Raw genomic sequence first — 18483 nt, forward strand, 5'->3', positions numbered from 1 at the left:
CAATACCCTCAAGGGTACTGGATTGCGCACCGAGGGGAACACGAGAAACGGTGTCGAAACAGAGCGCAGAATTCACGTCCGAACCCGATGGCGGAAAAAAACAATCTAACAATGGAGTCGAAAGGATGAGTCACCCACCTCGAGACTGGAAAGATTTCTTCAAAGAAAAACAAAGTGCAAACATCCGGACCCAACACTAGATGGCAGACTTATGCAAAGTATGTGATCTACAACTTACATGCCTCCAACATAGGCTTTCCAACAATGATGACAGTTAATTGTACTGCACTCTAGTAATCCCTTTACTTGCACTCCAATAGGTATGTCAGGACAGAAAAAATCTAAATTACTGCAAATAAAACAAACTTTTATTTAAAAAAATAAAACAAATAAAACATGTACAGTACAAAACATCGGCTGAACAAAATGTTCATGAGTACACATTAAATTATTTTGGCAAGTCCTGTCTGTATATAAAGTCCCTAATGTGCATAAATTAAAAGTAATATTGGTTTTCAGCATGTTTCATTAGATAATTTTGGATTGTCGTGTGGCTGATTGCGGTCTTCGGTGTCATCCACCTCCATGCTGACAGGAATATATCCATCCTCCCTGGGGATGCAAAGGCACCAGCCTGCACCGCTTAAGTCCAATGCATCGAAATCAAAGACCTTTAAGATCCTGAAGTCAACATCGTCGAATTTGCACCGTAATGCTATCAGCCTGTGCCAATACAGCCAAGTCAAAATAAGGCCCAGTACCTGAAACAAAACATAAAACAACATGGATACAATGGAATGCAATGTGTGTTATGAATATAATTCTACAGTCAAACCTAAAACCAAAAATATACAATTTTGCCCAATATTTAATTCATCGTACTAGGAAAAACTAACCACAAACACCACAACTGCAACTGCTAACTGCATTTATACAGCACATAAAATACCCAGGGGTCTTTAGGCACTGTGACTCCAGTCTTCAACCCCAAGGCTACAAATCAATCAATCAGGGGCTTCTAAAGCACGCTACTCACCCCTAAGGGTCTCAAGGCACTGGGGGGTGGGAGGGTGCAGCTCTGGGTCTGCCAAAAATGACAGGTCTTGAGGCTCTTCCAGAAGGTGTGCATGGTAGGGGAGCGTCTGATGTTGACAGGGAGCTTGTTCCAGGCCTTGGCTGCGACATAGGCGAAGGCTCTTCTCCCTGCTCTATTTGTGCAGATGCGCAGGGTCTCTATTTGGGTGAGGTCGGCAGAGCAGAGATTTCTTTTGGGTACTTGGAAAGACTCTTTCTTGAGGTATTTGGGTCCGATGTTGTGGAGGGCTTTGTAGGCATGGGTGTGTAGCTTGAAAGTTACTCTCTTCTCGACGGGAGCCAATGGAGGTCACACAGGTGTTGGGTCATGTGCTCATGTCATGGGGTGTCAAGGATAAGTCTGGCTGCGGAGTTCTGGATACCCGCATGCAAATGGCAATACTAAATAAATACTGGACTACCGGTTCTACCAGGACCTATTTTTTATCTTCAAAAGGCTTGACAATTTAAAAAGATGCCCAACTGAAATGTATTGGTCCTATTATAATCATCGTGTGAGTCACAAGTATGGAGACACATTATTTATCTAGCTGCTGCATATACAATGGTCTCTGACATCAAAAAGGGCCATATGGGCCTGTAAACCCTATTCTTATGGCGGCATTGGCTTTTACTGTTTCCAAAAGAGTTAACTTCAACTGGCAACCGAGCTATTGCTGGAGCAGAACCTCAGCCCTATTATCGGTGTGTAGGTGAAACAGGGGTGAGGCCAGCACCTTTTATACATTCATTAACTTCGTTCTGGTTTTAATATTTAAAAAAAAATAATCGGCACTGCCAGCTGTAACCAAACTAGTTGCTTCTAATTGGCCTCGAATTAGCAGGACACTATTCACTTGTCCCTCTTCTTTGTCAATTCCTTTGAAAGAGGCCGCGTCACCCACTGCGACGAAAAACCAGATGGCCCTTTGGAAAGTAGGATGTCCCCTAAGGATCATTTTAAATATGGGCACTTGTTCTTTCCTTTTGTTTAATTGCCCATCATCCCTTTCATACATAGATGAAACGTCAGTCTTTCCCTCAGCTTGGAGATAGACAACAAAATATTTAGCTCACCAGGAAAACTCTTCTTGTTTTCCCTTTAGTTCCTCCAGTTACCCACTTGTCTTAGCAAATTGCCAACAAAGGGAAATAGTAGACAATATAGTGTGCACTCACACTAAGCTTCACTCGATGCCTCAGCTGGGAAATTTCAGTTTCTATGCCTTCGCCCTTGCAGCAAGCTTCTGGTCCCCTGCCTACCCACTGAAACACTAGGTACAAGCAGGTGTTGGCAGTTTTTACCATTCTTCCTGAAAGCATCATGGAACAAATCTGCTGACTCCAACATGATGGACCTCTTGACCGTCACAAAATGTAAATCCCCATGCTAGGTTGTCAGACAATGGGGTGTATAGATTCTCAGTGCAGCAGGAATTTAAAATAGGAGTCTTTGTTGTTGGCAATTGTAAGCCTTCAATCTTGTCGGACAAGCATTAAGTAATCAATCAATCAGGGGTTTATGTAGCGCACTACTCACCCGTGAGGATCTCAAGGCACTGGGGGGCAGCTACGGATCAGTCAAAGAGCCATGTCTTGAGGTCCTTCCTGAAGGAATGCAGGTTTGGTGAGCGTCTGATGTTCACGGGGAGCTCGTTCCAGGTCTTGGCTGCGATTTAGGAGAAAGCTCTTCCACCCGTTCTGTTTCTGTGTATGCGGGGGACCTTTGCCAGGGCGAGGTCAGCGGAGCAGAGGTTTCTCTTGGGTACGTGGAAGGATACTCTCTCATTGAGGTATTTGGGTCCGATGTTGTAGAGGGATTTGTAGGCATGGGTGAGGAGTTTGAACGTGACCCTTTTCTCGACGGGGAGCCAGTGGAGGTCTCACAGGTGTTGGGTCATGTGTTTGTGATGCGGAGTTCCGAGGACGAGTCTGGCAACGGCGTTCTGGATGGTCTGGAGTCTGTGTAGTAGGGTTTTGTTGATTCCGGCATACAGGGCGTTGCCGTAGTGCAGTCTGCTGGTTATGAGTACATGGGTGAAGGTCTTTCTGCAGTCGGGGGGGGGGGGGGGGGGATCCACTTGAAGGTTTTGCGGAGGATGCGCAGGCAGTTGAAGCTGGTGGAGGCGACGGCAATGATCTGGCGGTTCATGGAGAGGGAGGAGTCGAGGATGATGCCGAGGTTGCAAGTGTGGTCAGTAGGAGTGGGTGGATTTCCGAGGGCGGAGGGCCACCAGGTGTTGTCCCAGCAGAGTTGCAGGATCAGAGGATGAGGACCTTGGTCTTCTCTGATTTGAGCTTCAAGCAGCTGTCTTTTATCCAGGCTGCCAGTTTCTTCATTCCTTCCTGGAAGCAGATTCTGGTGTCTTCGGGATTCTTCGTGAGTGAGAGGATGAGCTGTGTGTCGTCGGTGTAGGATACAATGCTGAGCCCATGCTGTCTGACGATGGCGGCGAGGGGGGCCATGTAGACGTTGAAGAGCGTGGGGCTGAGAGATGAGCCTTGGGTACTGCGCAGTTGATATTGGTGGGTTCGGAGAGGAAGGGAGGGAGTCTGATCCTCTGGGTTCTGCCGGCGAGAAAGGATCGAATCCAGTCGAGGGCGGTTCCTTGTATCTCTGCGTCATGAAGTCTGGCTGCAAGGGTGCGATGAGAAACGGTGTTGAAGGCTGCGGAGAGGTCTAGGAGGATGAGGGTCGCGGTGTGTCCCTGGTCGAGTAGCAAGCGGATGTCGTCAGTGGCAGCGTGGAGAGCGGTCTCGGTGTTGTGGTTGCTGCGGAATACTGACTGGGAGGCGTCTAGGATGGAGTTCTCCTCGATGAAGGTGGTCAGCTGGGCATTCACTAGTCGCTCAGTGACTTTCGCCGCGAAAGGGAGGAGAGAGATGGGCCGGTAGTTTTTCAGGTCAATTGGGTCGGCAGTGGGTTTCTTAAGGAGTGAGGAAAACGAGCTCCTAGGCGCAAAAAATGCACAGACGGCTAGAGGCGTACAATTTGGAGGAGGTAACACATCTGCCAAAAAATCTACAAGTCACCCTAGAGCAGGCAGCTGCTATAGTAGTGCAATGAGATGTTTTAAAGTTGCCCTCAAACCTACCTGGGGAGCAGGTAGAGATGGAGGAAAAATAGCACTTCTGGCCAAGGGAATATAAGTGCAGGTGTCCTACCTGTTGCAGGTGGTTACATCCAGTATGCTATATGGAGAAATAATGAATAATTTCTCCAGCTAGAACTCACCCACAAACTAATTCACTGCCTTTCAGTTGCGCTATTGCAAAAATTGTCTTCAAGATGGTGGTTACTCGTTGTTTCCAATGTTTCTGAGAAGACCCCACCCTCCTAAACGATTTAAAGAGAAATTTCCCTGGATAACTGCATGGGAACAGCTCACCACACAGAACAATACAGCCATCATGGACTACATCCACTCAGGAGCACCCATGGACCACTGACAACACCACCTCTTTAACTTCAGGAACAGAGAAATCAGCATGGCACTCACCTTCATTCTCAATGCATCCATCACCACAGCCGCCTTTCCCGATATATGGAAACACACATAAGTCAGACTCTTCCTCAAGAAACCCTCCGCTGACCGCAGCAACCTCAAGAACTATTGCCCCATCTCACTACTCTCTTTACCAGCCAAGGTCCTAGAGAAGGCCATCAACCACGAGCTCACCGAACACCTGAAGAGAAACAGCCTGCTGAATGTCACCTGGTCCAGCTCCACATAAGAACCCACCTCACCAGAGGGGAAACAACAACACTGATCCCCCTCAACCTCTCAGCAGCGTTCAATACCGTGTCACACCATACCGTCATCAACAGGCTTCACCACATTGGGATCCAGGGAATGCCCTCAATGGGCAGCATCTCTCCTCACAGGATGCGCCCAGAAAATCTAGCTACCACCCTTCACCTCAGAACCCAAGAGCATCATCTGCAGCGTACCTCAAGGTTCATACCTAAGCCCGATCCTGTTCAACATCTACAGGACACCCCTGGCTGGCATCCTCGGAACCCATGGCCTCAACATCATATCCTATGCAAGCGACACCCAGCTCATCCTCTCCTTCACGAAAGACACCTCCACCACTAGAACCAACTTCCACAATGCCATGACAAATTTCACTGACCAACTGCCTGAAGCTCCACAAAGACAAAATGGAAGTGCTGATTTTAGAGAACAACGCCGCCCCATGGGACAATACCTGGGAGCATGCCGAAATCTGACCCACACTCTCACCGACAGGCTATGCTCGTAACCTTGACATTACCCTGAACGTCAAACACCACGAAACGCCAGATCAACTCGGACTCATCTGCCTACTTCTACACCCTCCGCATGCTCCGAAAGATCTTCATATTAATCCCCGTAAGCACCAGGAAAAATGTCACACAAGCCCTTGTCACCAGCCATCTGGACTACGGAAAAGTACTCTACGCTGGAATCACCACCCAACTCAGCTGCCAGACTAATCCTCAACCTCCCCAAACGGACCAACATAACATCCCACCACAGAAGCCTCCACTGGCTCCCTCTACAGAAAAGATGTTAATTCAAGAAACTGACACACGCCTACAAAGCCCTCCACAACCTAGGACCAGCATCCACCGCCTTAACTTCCACCAACCTTTAAGACACCTGCGCTCTGCCTCCTTTGCCCTTGCACCCCCCCCGCATCTGCCGAAGCCACCATGAATGCCATTCATTCTCCTACCTAGCCACCAAAGCATGGAACGACCTTCACATCACCTTCGAACATCACCAGCTCTCACGACATTCAGAAAGGAACTCAAGATCTGCCTTTTCCACTAAGCCCAGCGAGACCCACACAGGTGAATAGCTGTGCTTTACAAAAACTGTTAAAATGATTCATTGAGAATGGGAGAAAAAGCAGTAATGGCTCCTTATCCCCTATTCTGAGGTGTGGCACTCAGAATCATCAAGCACTCCTGGACTCCACTCTATCAATATTTATCACCACCCAAATACTGCAGGACCTATGTAGTTACTTAAAATAGCTAAATATTTCATTGAAAACTTTTTAATACCTGAGGCAGCAGGATTCCAAATATCATTCCAACAGTAGCACCAAAGTTGTCTTTAAACCAAAATATCACTGCGTGGACACATCCTCGGACATGGATTACATCAGTGAGTTCAATACGCTGTAAAAACAAAAACGTGTGCAATTTATATCCAGGTAAACTGATCTAGGTAGATGTTTAAGAGCAAAATACTATGAACCAAAAATATTTAGACCTGATGTCCACTACAAGGTTAATATATATGCAGTGCTGGAATCGGGGAAAAAATTACTTCAGGAGTCCACAAATTGGGGTCAAGGTGTGGCAGTGGAAAGGGTGGGAGTCACGAGGGTTGGAACTTCAAAAGCATATGATAGTCAATTTATACATTTGTTTAACAAAAAAAACAACTCCTGCAAAGAAATTGGCAACAAGGAAATATGGGACAGTAAATCTGTTCTACATTACTTCATTGGTCACTATGAGACACCTGCTGCAGAAATCATTGCGTTCCCTGCAATTTTGAGGCAATTATATTACCGGTAAGATAACTCTAGTGATTAACATAGCTCTGGGAGTATTCTTTTGTTTTGCTCATTCACAGTAATTATCATAGTGGATTAATGTGCCTGCAGCAAAGCACATTGTGTAAACGCAGAGCACAGATTTAATTTTATTTAGATATTTAGAGAGGTGAGCCAGCTACTGCTATTGACACTCAGCCCATTTTGTTACTTCCAGTTCATATGTTACAAGCCTTCTAATATAGCAAAGTGACCTATTTACCAGCACCAAGGAGCTGCACGCAAACTGTAAATCATGTGTTTAAATCCTTATTTTTTTTCTCTCAATCTGTTGTTATTATAAGATTGCAAAGAAGGGTTCCTTTGGAAAGTGATAAAGTCTTGTTAGTACAGACAACCACATTCACTGTTTTTGATTTTATATACAACTTTGTGTTTCTACTGATCATACACTCTTAACAGAGAAGGTCTATAAGCAGGGGGGCGCTAGGTGGTGCACATCCAAGATGGCCGCACACCTGTGAGGCTCCGGAGGCTCGGCGAGATAATCCGCCATTAATTCGCACATCTGCCAGCTACTACTGGAATTTAACACAGCCTACCTGCGTATTAAACTGTCCTGCCACACTGGGTAAAAAAATCTCGGCTCTCGCACACTCTGACAAACAACGGCGGACCTGTTCATGCTGCGGCCGCGGAGGTGAGCGCATTGGCTGGAGACCCGATCGGCCTCTGCTTTTACTCAAGCCCCGAGGCTCCCACATGGGGTCGGGCCTGACTCTTAACGGCCCCAGGCTTCGGGTTCCCCGCTGCTCACTGGACTTCTCTGCGGGTGCCCTGCCGAGCTGGTCTGCGCCTTCTACCATGGACACCAACACCCTGCACTCGACTGTCCAGAGGTGAGGCGTGTGCCAGCCATGACCGTTCTTGCTCTGCGGTGGACGCGGGGATCGCGCCATTTCTCCGACGTGCAGGGCCGTCCTGCCCGATCCCTCCAGAGACTGTACCGCTGTTACACAGGCAGCCCACCCTACATCATCTCATCTTGCGGGATCGTGCAGAGGCGACAAGCCCGAAATCTGACTCCCCTCACGTTGGCCTGACATAATTGGTCCCTGCATACCGGCGATCAATCCATACACATTCCCCCCGCAGAGCCAACATACCTTCGGTTCACGCACCCGTGTTGAGCACACCCCTCAGAAAGTATACTCCTGCAATGCGGGACCTCGCGGCTCGGCTCCGCCCGGCAGCAAACTTTACTCCCCCAGGACTAGCGCAAGTGGCCCCCGCACACATACGATCCTGCTCACTTCAATTTCTTCCCCCCTGTAATACTATATCTGGCAATCACTCCCTCGCAACAAGCTGGTGAACCTTCTGACTCCACGGAGTCCACACTACATCTCTGCCAGCCTGCAGTCAGTGATACACAGGAGCTCCTCACCTCCTTTTATGCCCCTACGCGGCTGGCTTATTGTCAATTCCTGCTAGTGCGCTGCTGCCTGGGACACCTACACCCTTACCTATGTACTAGCATTGACCCACGTTGCGACTATGTCTTTGCTACGCTGACTGCGCAGGCCACCATATACCTCCGTGGCCAGTCAAGTGGTGAAGGCTCCCCTTCTATTTTACATCGCCCCACCACACAGATCCAGCGCAACCTCGAGGCTCCTGGCGACAGCTCCCTCCCTCACACTTGTTGGCTGCAGATTGGACTGAACGGGCAGCACTAACGCGCAATTTATGAGGAGCTGGAGGCAACTTTCAACGCAACTTTGCTCCATAGCCTAGACGAGCGGAGCTGCGCAATGGGGAAACCTGACAATCGCCAACCCAGACTGACGCTCGATGCCAAAAAGGCTGCGACTCGGTCCGCTTCAGTAGACTCTGAGCCCACCAATATGGACCAAATGCAAACGTCGTCTCAATCCCCTGGGGATGATGTTAAGACACTGCTGTTGACTGTCCAGCATAGTCTATCAGACCTGTCAGGGAAGATGGACACAATGAACAACCATCTCGACTTTCCAGTACACAAAGTAGACAAGCATGATGGCCAGCTGAAAGAGGCCGAACGCAGCATATCTGAGAATGATGACACCTCCTCTCGGCTGCAAAACCAGGTCACGCAAATGGATAAACTATTGAAAGTCATCGCGGCAAAGAATGAGGACATTGAAGATCGAAGCCGCCGCAACAACATTAGTTTAATTGGCATACCGGAAAGCCCAAATATAGGTCGCATGGAGGATGATGTTGAGCGGCAACTGAAGGAATCATTGGGTGTGGATTCTTTCTCACCCCATCTATTGGTGGAGCACGCATATCGCTCCTTAGGGCCACGACCTCCGCCGGGAGAAACCCCAAGACCCATTATTGCCAGACTTCTCAATTACCGGGACCGCGACATTGCACTTCTGAAGGCCCGGGAACTAAAGCCGTTACATTTCAAAGGAAATCCGTTCACCATTTATCCTGATTTCACCCTGGCAGTTCAGGAGGCGTGCCGGAAATTCCTTCCCGTCAAGCAGAAACTACGTAAGGCCCATATAGAGTATGCCCTCCTATATCCCGCGAGGCTTTGGATTATACACAAGGGCAAACACATTTTCTGCACGAATCCGCAACAAGTGGAGGACTTTTTAAAGAATGCTAGGAGACGCTCGCCACGCCGAGACTGCACCTCCAGATCCCCCTCGCCATTCAGAAGCTAAGAAGCCACAGGAAGCCATATGTACTGTCATCTGCCGCACCTTCTACCTGCCCTTCTTGAATTGCGCCAACCTGTTAATATGATGCGGTCATTTTATGGGCCGTGCATCTTCTATTGTAAACGCGCCTCCAGATGGTCCTGTGCTCCTGCTTCATGGTCATGGACAGATAAGTGTCCTAGTGGCTTTGATCATTGACTGTGATATGATTACATGTCTGCATTTATTTGGGTGTATAACTGGTAGATTTTATGGACGCACCGCCGAGCACCCCTCCCCCCCCACATCTCTCTACCCCCCTTGTGGGTCGTCACCCGGGGGACTGCACTGCAGTTAGAGTTGGGACATGGGAAGGGACTAGTGCCCTCTTGGGAGATCCCCCTTGTCTTTCTGTTTTGTGGGTTGTTCTTTGTTGGCCTTTTTGGCTGTTATTCCGGTCTTACCAGGCTCCCGGAATCTGGTTGACACATTGGGAACCAATGGGTGGTCAGCACTATGCTGGCACGATTGGGGTGCCGTTGTGGGTGGGGGTGGCATCAACACTTGACATGTGTTCTGATGTCAGCTTGATAGGTTTTCTTCTTACAGGGGGGTGGGAAGGGATGGGACTATTTTTTATTGTTCTGTCACATACATGACAAATGTTGCTCAACATGCCAAATATTGCAAGAATAGACACATTACTTTTCAATGACGACATCCTCCCCAGATACACTTCCCCTATTTACTAAGACAGCACAACCTGATCCCCTCCCCATAAAAATGTTCACATGGAATGTCAGGGGTCTCCGTGACCCTCGTAAACAGAGGCAGATATTGGCCTATCTGGACAGGCACCATATACAAAATCGCCATGCTACAAGAAACTCATATAGACCCCCCGACGTCCCTCTTGCTATGGCAGTAAATGGGCCTCGGCATGCGCATTCTCCTCCTACTCAACATACTCCCGAGGTACACTCATACTGGTCAAGAGGGGCACACCATTTATACCTGGTGGCACATTCAGTGACACAGCTGGCCGCAGTTGCATACTATGGGGAACATTGGGCACACAATCGGTCACCTTGCTTGCAGCTATGGTCCAAACCAAGACGATCCCGATTACTTCACCTCGCTCTGGGGACGCATAATGAAAATAGGCTCCACGCTTTGTGAGAAGTTGGCCTGGTATATGCTGGTCACTAGTTAAAGTGGCCACCTTGCACCAGTACAATTTGACTCTTATGGTAGATAGGTTTAAGACAACCTTTTAAGGAAAGCTATCCTAGTGGTAGCTGTGGAGAGCAGCCTTCAGGCTAAGTCTTTAGAGGAATGTAAAGCAGCTTGTTTTACCTTATAATCTCTTGAATTACTAAATGAAAGGACACCACACCGGTATATATATAAAATATATATGTATTTATTACTAGACACACTACTAATCTCTTTATGAGATTAGAAGTCAGGAACATATGCACAAATCAATGTTTTACAACAAATTAAGCACTTATATGGCTGGGGCCCTAGGGGCGTACCAGACCATATACTAAAAAAGAGGTATAAGAAGAACGAATTGAGAAGGGAGAAGGCCTAGGGCCTTCAGAAGCGCTGGGGCCTCACTAATCCACCCAAGGCAGGTAAGTAAAGGATCCACGGGAGACGCATGCAGTGTGAGAACACAGCCGCGGATCCCAATAGACTTCAATGGAGCAAGTCGCGGTTGGAATTTTAAAGTTTTAGGATACTTCGGGAGAGTCTACAAGCAAGTCACTTACAGGGTAAGTAGTTCTAGGGCCAACACACACAGGAGCACCGGAGTGCACGAGTTACCTCACCCAGGGAAGCCGGGTGCATAGGTGTCGGGTCGTGGCATCGTTTTCAATGGAAGCCAAAGAAGACTTGCTGCTTGTGAAGACAGAAGAAGTGTCCGGTGGAATCCAAGGCTGGATTCAGAAGAATGAAGACCTGAAAGCAGAGGAGACAGTGTTCAAAGTCACTTGCCAGTGACCCGGGCCCAGGAAGATGGATGACCACAGTCGTCGGGTGATTTCAGGTGATCACGGGTGTCTTGACTCTTCAGCCACGAGGTCCAGGAGGCGTCGACGACAACCAGGAGCTGGATTCGGCGTGTCCCACAAAGTCTGCAGCTTACTGAGGTGTCGGCAACCGGATTGGAGCCAATAAGCCTTGGCAACAGCAAGTCTCGTGGAAAGTGTAAAAAGTCAGCGGTGCAGACCAGCAAGGTCTGAGGGACTCACCCAGCAAGGGTAAGTCAGGGCAGGCCTGGAGCAACCAGGGGAGCCCTTTGGTTCTGTGGAAAAGTCTTCAGGGGACCCACAAGCCAACCGGCAAGGAATCGCAAAGACGCCTCGGGAGGATTCACTTCACAGGAGCCCACGGTCACTCCGGACGAGGTAGGCCTCTGATTTTCAGTGGAAATCCTGCTGGAGGCTTTGACCACACGTGGTCCAATGCACAAGTTCGTAGAATGTCGTGAAGGGGTTGCACTTGAAAATAGTGCACAGTACCCAGGTATTACGGTTCCTCGTCACTTGTGGGGTCCACTGGCCTCTGCTTCGCTGGGTACTCACGATGGCCTTGGAGAAGTCAAGAAATCCACTTCCGGGGCTGCAGGGACTTCGGACTCCAGCGGGAGCGGGAACGTTTTGGTGCCTGCCAAGCAGGGGAGTCACTCCTTGACTCCAAGGGAGATTCTTCAGTCTTCCAGAGGTAGTGGAACGTCGAAGGTCCAGGATTCTTCTTCAGACCGTCGTCCAGGGATATCTAGTTTGCAATCGCAAGGATTCCCTATCTTATACAAAAAGAAAGGGAGGGACTAGCTCTATGACCCCTCCTATGGGAGGGTCAGGGGAGTGGGTGGCTACACCCACTTCCCTCTGTCCAGGTTCGCGCCAGAGCAGGGGCAGGTAGCCCCTGAACCGGTTTGAGCTGGCATATGCACAGAGGAGCCAACTGCTCCCCCAGTGCAGGACTACAAAGCACTCTAGGAGTGCACCCACCCAGCCCCAATACACTAAATCCTGTCTGGAAGGTGGTGACACCTCCCTGTGACAGGATGCCTATTGTTGGGGCTCCTCCACTGCGAGTTTCGGTCAGCAGCAGGAGGGCAGCCCGGTGTCTGTGCTGGTGGCATCCATTTTGTGATGCCAGGGCTCTTTCAGGATTCTACCGTGTTTCCACAGTAGGTACATGTCTATCCCTCTAGAAGGGTGGGATCATACTCCCACACCAGTTACTGGTGTGGGGGTATGATTCCAAAGCGTTTGACACCAAACAAGACATGTTTTGATGCAGCCATCCCAGAGTTAGCATTTACCGCGAGGTTATAATGCACTTAAGAGTATATGGTTTAACCGCATTGACAAACAGCCACAGAGAATAGACTCTGAGGGCTGCAGAGGGGCCCTGCTCAGGCAGAGGCACCCCCTCACATGGAAACCAAGCACCCTGCCCTCAGGATTGATAGGGCCTGCCTTAGGGGTGACTGATAGGTTTATATGTGTGTGCAGGTAGAGATATAGTGAACCTATATCTCAGTGAGGAATGCTAACACTACCTCACCCGGGCTGCAGTAGCCGGCCTGTGGTGTCAGATTTAGTCTGCTTCCCAGGGGTGGCATAATACATGCTTCAGCCCCTGGTAGGCCTGTGACAGGATGCCTATTGTTGGGCCTCCTCCACTGCGAGTTTCGGTCAGCAGCAGGAGGGCAGCCCAGTGTCTGAGCTGGTGGCATCCATTTTGTGATGCCAGGGCTCTTTCAGGATTCTACCGTGTTTCCACAGTAGGTACATGTCTATCCCTCTAGAAGGGTGGGATCATACTCCCACACCAGTTACTGGTGTGGGGGTATGATTCCAAAGCGTTTGACACCAAACACGACATGTTTTAATGCAGCCATCCCAGAGTTAGCATTTACCGCAAGGTTATAATGCACTTAAGAGTATATGGTTTAACCGCATCGACAAACAGCCACAGAGAATAGAGTCTGAGGGCTGCAGAGGGGCCCTGCTCAGGTAGAGGCACCCCCTCACATGGAAACCAAGCACCCTGCCCTCAGGATTGATAGGGCCTGCCTTAGGGGTGACTGATAGGTTTATATGTGTGTGCAGGTAGAGATATAGTGAGCCTATATCTCAGTGAGGAATGCTAACACTACCTCACCCAGGCTGCAGTAGCCGGCCTGTGGTGTCAGATTTAGTCTGCTTCCCAGGGGTGGCATAATACATGCTTCAGCCCCTGGTAGGCCTGTGAAGTACCTATGCCCTTGGTACCTAAGGTACCATATACTAGGGGCTCATAAGGTACCACAGTATCCAATCACTAGTGCACCTAATATGCACACCATGTCATTTAAGGGAGTAAGCAGATAGGCTGAATAGGAGGATCCCAGCCAGACTAGTCAAAAACCATCAAAACACCAGAAAAAAAGTGGGGACAACCATGTAGTCAGATTCCACCTTCCTACACGCATGTTCTATGGGGAGGAGATTTTAACACAACTCTGCACCCTGCCTGTAGTGGGTCAGGGTTTTATGTGCACACATTGCTATGTTAGCATAAGCGCTTTACAAGTTAAACGCCATCTTGCCACTTTTCAGATTTTTGCACATAACACTACAGGTAGTTGTTATTACAAGTAAAACTGCTTGCTTGCTTTTTCTTCACATGAGAACGGTCTGTTGTTCACATTCCTAGACGTGCACCGCGACCTTAGTCTGAACAGTGTGTGCAGAAGCCGTCAAGGTCAAATAACAATGTATGCTGTTGAATTCAGGTTGATCGGCCCACGCTCTAGACACAACAAGCACACAGCTGCAAATATCTGAAACTCAGGTGCCTTTAATATAGCATTTGAATGACTGTTTCAGGTGTTTGGAGAAAACCTTTCCAGACACAGAGAGCAGAGCTGATCCTGTGATGTAAATTACCCAAGCTGATCTTTGAGGTATGGGGTTCCCCATTCAAACCTAGAGACCTTCTATTAGTTTATAAAACTAGTTTACTAGCTAAGGGAGAGTGGTTCACAAGGTATTATAGGACCTGTTTCAACTATCACTTTAATATGATTTCTCCCTTCATTTTCTATGGAATTGTAACAATGCTGATGGTTTTATTTCTAATCATTTGTCTGCTTATGTTAGCCAAAATACTGCACCTTAGATAGAGCACGTAGGTAAAAATAAACATTTTAAACTTTTCCGTGTCTCTGATTACTCTTGTTGTGGACTGATATGAGAATAATAACGAACAGGTGTTTCTGATTCCCACCATTCCTGAGAGTACTCTAAGTCGCTTTTTCTGGGTTGTCTAATCATTGGTAGCTTCGAGATGATATGGAGAACTAATGAGACACTGATGCTAGTCGGATAGGGGTTCTGGGTACTGAGGTGAGTTTTTTGGTATACCACAATTCACTGAGGTCCTGGTTTCCTGTGCATAGTTCTGTGCATGAGCAGAATCCCCGCAACATGCCCTAGACCATTCTAGCCCCCTTCCACACCATTACACCAATGCTCAAGAGGCTCTCTCAGGGATAATTGAAGAGCAGAGACTTGTGGATGCATGGCGTTACACGCACAACGCTGATAGGGAGGGCACCTGTTACACAGCATGCCATGCTACGTGGTCTTGGTTAGACTACTGGATTTGCTCCCGCGGAGTGAACCCTTGGATTCACTCTGTCAAACACCTGGCCCGTACATACTCTGATCATGTGTCAGTTTGCCTAGAAATACTTCCCCCCCAACTCTATCACCACCCCGCGCTGCTAGTGACTAGTGCCTGAAGCACTGCTAGATACCGTCTTTCGAACCGAATTAGGGGAAGAAATTACAGACTTCATTACCAGAAATAAGGGCTCAGTTGACCAAGTGGGCACGTTATGGGAGGCCTTCAAGGTCACTGTCCGGGGCAAAGGGATGTCCAAAAGCTTTGGGGTACTCCGTGACATGAGAAGAAACTTGAGCCCCTTGGAGAACGAGATTAAACAGATGGAAGCTGACATGTGGAATACTAATTCTGGCACCCAACAAGCCGTGCTCTACGAAAAGCTCACAGACTACACTACCACTGCAGACCATGAGGTGAAGTTCAGGGGCAAATATTTTGTTGCTCGACACTATGGAGAGGCTGAGAGACCTGGGCGCACCCTAGCAAACACTATTAAACAACCTCGCTTCTCCAACTATGTGCTTGATGTGATTTATGATGTGGGGGCACGACATAGAGACAGTCACGACATACTCCACACGTTTGTCACTTACTATGCGAATCTATATAGGTCACAATGTACCTCCCCCCCTGATTTTGCCCCCTACCTTGGGGACATAGCTCTCGGCTGGTTGCGTGATGCACAGCGTGAATTCTTAGCCGCGGGCTGAGGGAAGCCATCATGCAGATGAAATCTGGTAAGGCGCCAGGATCCGATGGCCTCCCCAATGATTTTTATAAGACCTACATTGATCAGTTACTCCCAGTACTGAAAGAGGTTTTTCTTGTAGCCCGGGAGACTCGCATCCTGCCTGCCTCGATGAGAGAGGCACTCACCACATCATTATTAAATCCAGGTAAACCCTCAGACCGGTGCAAATCTTACAGGCCTCTCTCTCTCATAAATACAGATACAAAAATACTTGCGAAAGTACTAGCGAATCGCCCAAGCCTCCTCATGGACAAATTGGTCCTTCCAGACCAGGCGGGATTCATTCCCGGGAGGGCGACATCCCACAACCTCAGAACACTGTTCTCTATTTTGCAAACGGTAGATCCCAAATTGGCACTAGTTGCTGTGTTTCTAGATGCCTCCAAGGGACTACCGCTTCACCATCTTGCAATGCATGGGGCTTCCGGTGGGCTTTTTGTCCTGGGTCTGACTTCTGTACACCTCGCCGACGGTAAAAGGTTTGATCAACGGGCATACCTTACTCTCCATCTCTCTATCCCGCGGCACTTGTCAGGGATGTCCGCTCTCCCCCATCCTCTTTGCCCTGGTAATGGAACCACTTGCAGCCAAGATTCGGCAACACTATAACCACGTAGGCTTATGTTGCCTTCTTCGCCCCATTCTCATCTCTCTCTATGCGGACGATGTCACTCTTTATGTTAAAGACCCTCGCCAAAATCTAAACCCACTATTGCGTGAATTCATTAAATTTGGTGGCCAATCCGGCATTCATATTAATTGGTCTAAATCACAAATATTTCCATTGACCAGCTCTGCCGCCCCTTTCGAATCAGATTTTCCTATTGTGTGGTGTGAAGACGAGGTTAGATATTTGGGGATCCGCGTCACAGCTGACCGAGATGAGCTTATTTGACTTAACTATGGGTGTGCGGTGGAACATGTCACAGGATGCATAGACCGATGGATTGCACTACCCTTAACTATGGCTGGTCGCATATCCCTCATAAAAATGGTTATTCTTCCCACATTCTTATATTTATCCCTTAATATTCCTTAACATCCCGGACGGCATTTTTTCACCACCCTCAGATCAGAACTGATTAGATTGGTATGAGGCGGTAAATTGCCAAGTATTCAGTGGGACACGCTTATGCGGCCTTATGTGCATGGTGGCTTTGACGTACCTAATTTTAAGTTATACTATATAAGCGCTCAGGCACACTTAGCCCACTTCTGGTTTCATGCACCACGCTATACTCCACATGTCGCCACTGAACATTGGGTTGCAGATCCAATCCCACTGGATGGGGTTCTCCTCTCTAGCGTCGAACCTCGTGGGCGATACCTCACTTCTGTGGACTGCACTATAAGAGCCTGGTCCCGCATCTTCGATCACGCACCCAAACCCTGCCTCTATCAGTGGCGTAGCTAGAGCATGTGGCTCCCGGGGCTATCCCTCAGATTGCCGCCCCCCCCCTCCCCCCCCGGGGGGGGCATGCACTTCAAAGAGGTCCGAGAGACACGTAGTATCGCCGCTAATAGTTACCTTGATCATGCAACTTACATGCACATACATGACACGGATGAGGCAGCTTAAAAACAGTCACCACCACAGAGCAATGCCACACAACAAACATGCACAAATATTCTTGCCACACATCAGGCCCTGCTCCAGGAATTTTTGTTTGGGTGGGCCAAGGGTGTATTTGGGTGGGCCACTGCGGGCTCGATTTGTCGCATATATGTCTGGGCAGGCCTGCTTCAGGGCCCTCCTTTATCTCTTCTTAGTCTTATAAGAACCAGTACAACTCACTCTTTTCCAAATCTCTTTCTAAATATTATCACTTTCCATGTAATGTTCCTTTGATGGGAAGAGGAGGTTTCTGAGGTGGGAGTATCAGGCAAGTAATACTACTCAGGCTCCATCTGTTCGAGCCTTCATGGAGGATCCCTCTTCATTACTACCTCTACCTGACCCCGGACTCTGCAACGCACTCCCTTACAGGCTCCCTCTGTGCGAGCCTTCAGGGAGAATCCCTCTTCATTACTACCTCTACCTGACTCCGGACTCTGCAACGCACTCCCTTACAGGCTCCCTCTGTGCGAGCCTTCAGGGAGAATCCCTCTTCATTACTACCTCCACCTGACCCCAGACTCGGCAACGCTCTCCCTTAAAGGCTTGTTTATCCACTACTCCTCTCTCCAGTGCACCTTATCTCACAGCTGACCTTGGGCCCCAGCCCCATATCACGCACCATCGGGCTCCACTTTGCTTTTTCCCGGTAAAAACATTAGTAAAATCACCTTCAAACTTAAAACATTGAATATAGCAGTAAATATAATTAGCACGCACTTTAAAGTATGTTCCACAGTAGCCCTTATGACCCGACTGCTAATTAAATAAACAAAAACAGAAAGGCCATGACAGGGCCGGCTTTAGCGCTGATGTGAAAGTCTTTTTTGTCGCCACACTAATAACCTCTTTCTCCGTAAATACCTTTACTACCACCTTCCAACAGTGCCCCTCATCCCTCCATGGCCCCCCTAGTGACCTCCTCCTCAGATTGCCTCACGCCACAAGTGCCCCTCATCTCCCCATAGCCCCTCCCCCTCATGACCTCCTCCTTGGACTCCCTCACTGCCATCATCCACCAGTGCCCCTTATCTCTCTGTAGCCTCTCCCCCTCATGACCTCCTCCTCAGACTCCCTCACTACCACCTTCCACCAGT

The 18483-nt window shown here is 48.7% G+C and overlaps 1 protein-coding gene across 1 annotated transcript in view; it reads right to left on the minus strand.

Moving 5' to 3' along the window:
• Positions 1-350: 350 nt before the first annotated feature.
• LOC146784531 (tetraspanin-15-like) overlaps positions 351-18483 on the minus strand; it is a 284252-nt gene continuing 266119 nt past the window's right edge. The window contains exons 7-8 of the mRNA XM_085633458.1: positions 6131-6247; positions 351-761 (exon numbers count right to left, since the gene is read on the minus strand). Of these exons, the coding sequence (XP_085489584.1) occupies positions 516-761; positions 6131-6247 (363 nt within the window). The 3' untranslated portion in view covers positions 351-515. The remainder of the gene's footprint in view (positions 762-6130; positions 6248-18483) is intronic.

Source organism: Triturus cristatus, chromosome 11 (genome assembly GCF_964204655.1).
Source record: "Triturus cristatus chromosome 11, aTriCri1.1, whole genome shotgun sequence".
Lineage (NCBI taxonomy): Eukaryota > Metazoa > Chordata > Amphibia > Caudata > Salamandridae > Triturus > Triturus cristatus.